Source organism: Vipera berus, assembly GCF_964194415.1.
Source record: "Vipera berus genome assembly, chromosome: W".
Taxonomy (NCBI): Eukaryota; Metazoa; Chordata; class Lepidosauria; order Squamata; family Viperidae; genus Vipera; species Vipera berus.
In genome coordinates this window covers 63,484,782-63,492,974 of record NC_138210.1, presented here as the reverse complement: position 1 = coordinate 63,492,974, position 8,193 = coordinate 63,484,782, and the positions used below count along the sequence as shown (strand labels likewise).

General features: G+C 40.8%; 1 protein-coding gene across 1 annotated transcript in view; it reads left to right on the top strand.

Annotated features, from left to right (window-relative positions):
• Positions 1-465: 465 nt before the first annotated feature.
• Positions 466-8,193, top strand: part of LOC308675977 (oxysterols receptor LXR-beta-like) — a gene marked incomplete at both ends in the record, with an annotated part of 90,707 nt that continues 82,979 nt past the window's right edge. The window contains 3 exon segments of the mRNA XM_081341668.1: positions 466-505; positions 610-629; positions 633-732. Of these exon segments, the coding sequence (XP_081197794.1) occupies positions 466-505; positions 610-629; positions 633-732 (160 nt within the window).

Sequence of the window (8,193 nt, the reverse complement as noted above, 5' to 3'; positions counted from 1 at the left end):
GATTTGCTTATTTGCTGAGCTCTTTGAAATTTAGTTGAGAGTACATTTGGCCCTAGATCACAGTTTCCTTATCACTGGTATAAGGCAATATACGAAGACTTGTGCTATATCAAGCCAAAGGCAATCTAGTAACATATTTGTAAAATGGCCTTGCCACAAGCAATGTATGAAGAAACAACTCATTTCTGCTGTTGCATGGAGCCATCATGGATAAGAGCTGTTGATCTGTCCTCAGTAAATTGGTTATTTGAAGGTGCACTTGGATGCATCTGGACTCTCTTTCCTATCAGGCAGGGGAGCACAACTTTTGAGGTAAAGCACTTTTCCCAGGACAAGACGGGGAACAGTAGGACTTTTGTCTTTCCCAAGGAAATGAAAGAGGAGTGAAGAAGCTGAGCTCCAAGGGACTGTTATCGTCTGATTCCAGAGCTATCTATGTAATGGTGCTGTGGCTCATGCCCTGAGATGGCCAAAACAGGCACTGATGAACTTCAGTTATCACAAGGTAAGCCTAATAAAATCCACCAGATGGCCCAAGCAAGATAAGCTTTCCAGAGTTTAACTTTTGTTTCCTACGTCTATTTTTTTTTTTTTGGGGGGGGGGAACAGTCTATGGGGATCCCACTTCATAATTCAAAAATGAGTGGTCAACGGCAAAGACAGAGTCTCAGAATGCTGTGAAAATTGAAGTAATTTGCATAGATGATAGTGAGAGCTCTACGAACAGCATTGGTGAGCAAGAGTGTCCATCCAGAAATCTGAAGTGTACTGGAAAGGTGAAGGTTTTTGGGGAAATTGCTATTACAGGTCCACAAGTTACAACCATAATGGAGCCTGCCCATCACAGTTGTAACATGTGATGGTCAAACATCAGGTCACCCATATGACCAACCCGATTTTACAACTATTTTTGTAGCAGCCATTAAGTGACTGCTGTGGTCGTTAAGTGAACCAGTGGTTCACTATGGGCTGGATTTGCTAAAAATGGGAAGTAAATGATGGTTCTCTGCAAAACCGTTGTAAAATGTCACATGACCATGGGATGCTGTAAACAGCCATAAATGCAGCCAAGTTGCTTACTACATGAAGTGCGGTCATGTGGCCATGGGGCGGTGTTGTTGGAACTTCAAATCCTTGTTGTAAATACCCCCAGAGAGGTCCATTGTAACTTCGAAGTGACCAATCATAAATCAAGGGCTACCTGTACAGGTATAGTAAGGATTTGGAACAAAAGTCCATGTGTTGATATGTTTGAAATGTTTGTGTGTTGCTTTTCAGTATGGAAAGGCAACTAGATGAGAAAGCAACAGAGTCATAGTTAGAGCTGTGGTGGTGCAGTGGTTAGATTGCAGTATTGCAGGCTAATTCTGCCAACTGCTAGCAGTTCGATTCTCACTGACTCAAGGTTGACTCAGCCTTCCATTCTTCTAAGGTCAGTAAAATGAGGACCCAGATTGTTTGGGGGCAATATGCTGACTCTGTTATGACCCAGGTCACCTAGGCAGAGGCAGGCATTGATAGAGTCCTTTATTGCTCTGATTAAAGACCACAATAAATGGCCCTACAACAGCCGGTAAGGCTCTACCCCATGCTACCCTGAAGGCAGCCAACCTCAATCCCCCAAACAAAATCCAGTAATAAAGAAAGTCCAAAGAGGTATAGCTTACAGGTATAGCTTACAGGGCAAGGTCTGGAGTCAAGGTACAAAGGGCAAGGCAAGTCCACAAGTCCAAAGGCAAGTCCACAGGGCAAAAGCAAGGCCCAGGCAGGAGCACGAGTCAAAGCCGGGAAAGTGTAAGCCAAAACAAAAAATTGTTCTTGACAAAGACACACACACACACACACACACACACACACACAGAGAGAGAGAGAGAGAGAGAGAGAGAGAGACCTGCTTCTCCTTAAGTCACCATCTCCCCCACTGCCTGAGGGGCCTAAAACAGCATTGTCCTCAGCCCCTGGCCTCTCCAAACATTCCAAGGGAGATGTGCCATCCCTGTTGGACGCTTAGAGAGCACTGTAAAGCACTGTGAAGCTGTACATAAGTCTAAGTGCTATTGCTATTTGGAACAAAAGTCCATGTGTTGATATGTTTGAAATGTTTGTGTGTTGCTTTTCAGTATGGAAATTTGAAGAAAATGACTAGTTTGCACAAAAGGATAAGCCAAACTCCTGTGAATTTTATTTTATTTTAGGGATAGTGTACTTGTGCAGCCCCCCATTGCGTAATTCAATGAAGCTATGAGCTATGCCGTGCAGGGCCACCCAAGACGGAAAAGTCATAGCAGAGAGTTCTGACAAAACGTGATCCACTGGAGAAGGAAATGGCAACCCACTCCAGTATCTTTGCCATGAAAACCCTATGGACAGTACCAAAAGGCAAAACGATATGACGCTGGAAGATGAGCCCTTCAGGTCGGAAGGCGTCCAATATGCTACTGGGGAAGAGCAGAGGGCTAGTACTAGTAGCGCCAGAAAGAATGAAGCGACTGGGCCAAAGCCAAAAGGACGCTCAGCTGTGGATGTGTCTGGTGGTGAAAGGAAAGTCCGATGCTGTAAAGATTTTTTCTCCATAGGAACCTGGAATGTAAGATCCATGAATCAAGGAAAGCTGGACGTGGTCAAACGAGATGACAAGACTGAACATCGACATCTTAGGTATCAGCGAACTAAAATGGACAGGAATGGGTGAATTTAATTCAGATGACCATCAGGTATACTACTGCGGGCAAGAATCCCTCAGAAGAAATGGAGTAGCCTTCATAGCCAATAAAAGAGTAGGAAAAGCAATACTGGGATACAATCCTCAAAATGACAGAATGATCTCAGTTCGAATCCAAGGCAAACCATTCAATATCACAGTAGCCCAAGTCTATGTCCCAACCACCGGTGCTGAAGAGGATGAAATTGACCGGTTCTGTGAAGCCCTACAGCACCTTATAGAACTAACACCAAAAAATGATGTCCTTATCATCATGGGGGATTGGAATGCTAAAGTAGGAAGCCAAAAGATAACCGGAATAACAGGCAAGTTTGGCCTTGGAGTACAAAATGAAGCAGGGCACAAGCTGATAGAATTTTGTCAAGAGAATACGATGGTCATAGCAAACACTCTTTTCCAACAACCCAAGAGACGGCTCTACACATGGACATCACCAGACGGTCAACACAGAAGTCAGATTGACTATATGCTCCGCAGCCAAAGATGGAGAAGCTCTATACAGTCAGTAAAAACAAGACCAGGAGCTGACTGTGGCTCAGACCATGAGCTTCTCATTGCAAAGTTTAGGCTTAAACTGAAGAAAGGAAAAAGCACTAGGCCACTCAGGTATGAATTAAATCGTATCCCTGTTGAATATACAGTAGAGGTGACAAATAGATTTAAGGAAGTAGATCTGATAGACAGAGTGCCTGAAGAACTATGGACAGAGGTTCGCAACATTGTACACGAGGTAGCAACCAATACCATCCCAAAGAAAAAGAAATGCAAGAAAGCAAAATGGCTGTCTGAGGAAGCTTTGCAAATAGCTGAGGAAAGGAGGGAAGCGAAAGGCAAGGGAGAAAAAGAAAGATACGCCCAATTGAATGCAGAATTCCAGAGAATAGCTAGAACAGATAAGAATGCCTTCTTAAATGAACAGTGCAAAGAAATAGAAGAAAACAATAGAATAGGGAGGACCAGAGATCTTTTCAAGAAAATTGGAGAGATGAAGGGAACATTTCATGCAAAAATGGGCATGATAAAGGACCAAAATGGCAGGGACCTAACAGAGGCAGAAGAGATTAAGAAGAGGTGGCAAAATTACATAGAAGAACTATACAAGAATGAGCTTAATGTCCCTGATAATCACAATGAGGTGGTCACTGACCTCGAGCCAGACATCCTAGAATGTGAAGTGAAGTTGGCCTTAGAAAAACTGAGCAACAACAAAGCTAGTGGAGGTGACAGTATTCCAGCTGAGCTATTCAAAATCTTAAAAGACGATGCAGTAAAAGTGCTACACTCAATTTGCCAGCAAATTTGGAAAACAACAGTGGCCACAGGATTGGAAAAGATCAGTTTACATTGCAATTCCAAAGAAAGGCAGTGCCAAAGAATGTTCAAACTATTGCACCATTGCAGTCATTTCTCATGCTAGTAAAGTTATGCTTAAAATCCTACAAGCTAGACTCCAGCAGTATGTGGACCAAGAACTACCAGAAGTACAGGCAGGATTTCGAAGAGGCAGAGGAACTAGAGATCAAATTGCCAACATACGCTGGATCATGGAGAAAGCTAGGGAGTTCCAGAAAAACATCTACTTCTGCTTCATTGACTATGCTAAAGCCTTTGATTGTGTGGATCATAAACTGTGGCAAGTTCTTAAAGAGATAGGCGTACCAGACCATCTTATTTGTCACTTGAGAAACCTATATGTGGGCTAAGAAGCAACAGTGAGAACTGGACACCGAACCACTGATTGGTTCAAAATTGGGAAAGGAGTCCGGCAATGCTGTATACTGTCACCCTGCCGATTTAACTTATATGCAGAGCACATCATTAGAAAGGCAGGGTTAGAGGAATCAAAAGTTGGAGTTAAGATTGCCGGAAGAAATATCAACAACCTAAGATATGCAGATGATACCACTCTAATGGCAGAAAGTGAAGAACTAAAGAGCCTCTTGTTGCGGGTGAAGAAGGAGAGTGCAAAAGTTGGGTTGAAACTTAACATTAAGAAAACCAAGATCATGGCATCCGGCCCTCTCAATTCCTGGCAAATAGATGGGGAAGAAATGGAGGTAGTGACAGATTTTATTTTCCTGGGCTCCAAGATCACTGCAGATGGGGACTGTAGCCAAGAAATTAAAAGACGCTTGCTCCTGAGGAGGAAAGCCATGGCAAATCTAGACAGCACACTAAAAAGCAGAGACATCACCCTGTCAACAAAAGTGTGTATAGTCAAGGCTATGGTCTTCCCAGTTGCAATGTATGGCTGTGAAAGTTGGACCATAAAAAAGGCTGAGCGCCAAAGAATTGAGGCCTTTGAACTATGGTGCTGGAGAAGACTCCTGCGAGTCCCTTGGACTGCAAGGGGATCAAACCGGTCAGTCCTAGAGGAGATCAACTCTGACTTCTCTTTAGAAGGCCAGATCCTGAAGCTAAAACTCAAATACTTTGGCCACCTAATGAGAAGGAAAGACTCACTGGAGAAGAGCCTAATGCTGGGAAAGATTGAGGGCAATAGAAGAAGGGGACGACAGAGAATGAGGTGGCTGGATGGAGTCACTGAAGCAGGAGGCGTGAGCTTAAATGGACTCCAGAAGATGGTAGAGGACAGGAAGGCCTGGAGGAACATTGTCCATAGGGTCGCGATGGGTCGGACACGACTTCGCAGCTAACAACAACACTTGTGCAGCCTGTCCTGACTGATTATTCCTGCATCCAGTGGAAATGGCTAAGCAGCTATACTGGTATGGGTGGCACAAAAGGACAAACTCTTTTCATGTTGAGGCACCACTCTCAAAAATACTTGGTTTGGTCAAAAATGAAATTTGATTATATTTAATTAAATTGGTTATTTAGCGTATGATGAGAACATAACAGAAGAGAAGTAAACATATACACACAATCCATGTAATTATATAGAAAACTTCTTTTTTAAAAAATATGTTTTATTGATTTTTAACAATCACCTTAATATTTGGTAAACAGCGTGTTGTCTGGGTTAGTATTTAAAAAAACAATGACAATTAATTTCTATAATTCTATAGTCCATATTATGGCTTTGCTTGATTTTTTCTTCTCCCAATAATATTCTCTTTTACCAACCTTAAATTAATACAGTTCTTATTATTTGAATAAATGACAGTTAAATATAAACATTTTGCTCATGTTTCTGCAAATAATAACCACGTCAGTATAAAATTTCTTTTCTGATTAATCATCTTGGTTGCCTCATCATAGATTCTGTTTACAAAGTTCTTATTTAAATTTGTTTTCCCCACAATATTCAAAGCATTCTTACTGGTTAAGATTTTCTCAAAATTAGTTACGGTTAAGTATTTAAATCTTTTTTGTCATACAAGCCGTCCCAACATTTTTACATTTCTCATATGTTAAAAAAAAAGAAAAAAAAGAAAAACAGAGAAAACATTTATTTTATATAAACCATCCCAACATCTTAATATTTCTCATATCAAACAACAAAACACAAAAGAAAAAAGAAAGAAAAAATACTACGTTACTTGAGGGGTTCATCCCTCTTAAACTAATCTTCATTTATATCCAAATTCTTTCTGTTTCTTTAAACATATTCAAACAAATGTTTAATTTTTTAATATTCCCTCTGGTAAATCCCATCATCTAGTTTCTTAATTCTCGCTTTAGCCTTTTTTTCCCCCCAAACATCTTTCCTGATCAATATGCTTCACTGAATCAAAGAATCTTCCCATAATCTTGAAAATGTTGCAGGTATAAAAAGCAAAACAGGTAAGATGTCTTTATAGGAAGGTTTCACCCCTTCGTATTCATTTTCCTTTCTTTCTTTCTTTCTTTCTTGATTTTATTTATCTTTTGTCTCTCAAGTTCTCGTAGTTCTCCTGACAGAATCCATTTTGTCAAATATTTTTTCTTGTCCTCAAACTTATTTTGTGATCTTAGATTCTAGGTTATCTTTTCCATATCCAGTATTTCTTGTAGGTTTTTTTCCCTTCTGGGTTAAGTCATACTTTCTTCTGTTGTTAAATTCCATCTTAAAATCTCTCTCTTCAGTCTCATATTCAGTTGTCTGTTTTTTCTGCTCACTATTTTTATTTTCTGAGAATTTTTGTGTTGTAAAGTTAAATTGGAGATGTGTTCATTTATGTTTTCAAAGTTATTTTTGATTTCCTCATGGTTTGAGATCATTTTTGTTTGAATTAGTTGCAACATAGTATACATCTCCTTCTGGAAAGTATTTGTTTTTTCTTGGTACATTCTTTCTGCAGATCTCTGGTTTTTCATGATAGCCAAAAGTCAGGGTTTTCCTTTCTCTGCAGACAGTTTTAGAATCACAGTTGAGTTAGTATTTGTAATCCAGAAAGGTCAAAAAAAAATTGAGTTTATAGTTCTCACTTTGTAGATAGCCCAAAATGTTTTTTTTTCTTTTTTTTCTTTTTTTGTCACAGCTGTTCTCTGTTATTAAGACATTGAAGGTCGTCTAGAAGCAGTTATCTCTTCCTGGACTTTGCCAATCCCTGTAATAGAGCAACTGCTGTTGTATATTTTCATCCACCACTAGATGTCAGCACCACTTCATGTTTTTTTTTCATTTTTCAGTAATAGACAATTGTTTGCTTCTATTTTCATGATTTAAAAAGAAAATCTTAACAGATTCCACTGATTTCAAGCTTATCCAAGTTAAGTCTTATAATCCTTTCATTTCAATATATTTCTGTTCCCCCTGAACAGTTTAATTTGGTGCTTCTGTCTGTAGGAGGGTGGGGCCAAGATCCCCCTCCTCCTTGAATGAATGAACCTTTATTGTCAAAGTACAACCATGTATACATTGAGATTGGCTGAGCCTCCCTTCGTGCCCCCACCCCCAACTCTCAGTGACACAAACCCTCCATCTTATTACACCATGTGAGCTAATTGCACAACACACCGGCCTTGCAAGTCAATCATGCATAAAAGTTACACCTTTGCTCCGCGAGCTGCATTGGTTACCAGTTGTCTTCCGGGTGAGGTTCAAGGTCTTGGTTATGATCTTTAAGTCCTTACATGGCATGGGTCCGGGATACCTCGAGGACCACCTGCTGCCGGCATCAACCCCCCTCCGCCCTGTGCGTGCCCACAGAGAGGGCCTCCTCAGGGTGCCTCCGGTCAGGGAATGTCGACTGGTGGCCCCCAGGGGGAGGGCCTTCTCTGTGGGTGCTCCGGCATTATGGAACCAACTGCCGGTTGAGCTCCGGATGGCATTGGACCTTCGATCCTTCCGTCGCGGGTTGAAGACTTATTTGAATTAGCCGGTCTGGCCTGATGGGGGAATATGGGTTTTTAAATTGGTTTTTATTATTCTATCATTGTTGTATTTTAATTGGGCATTGGTTTAATTTTCTTTTAATTTTTGTATAGCTATTTATATATGCCCTGTGAACCGCCCTGAGTCCCTTGGGAGAAGGGCGGTATAGAAATCAAATAAATGAAATGAAATGAAATGAAATGAAAATTAT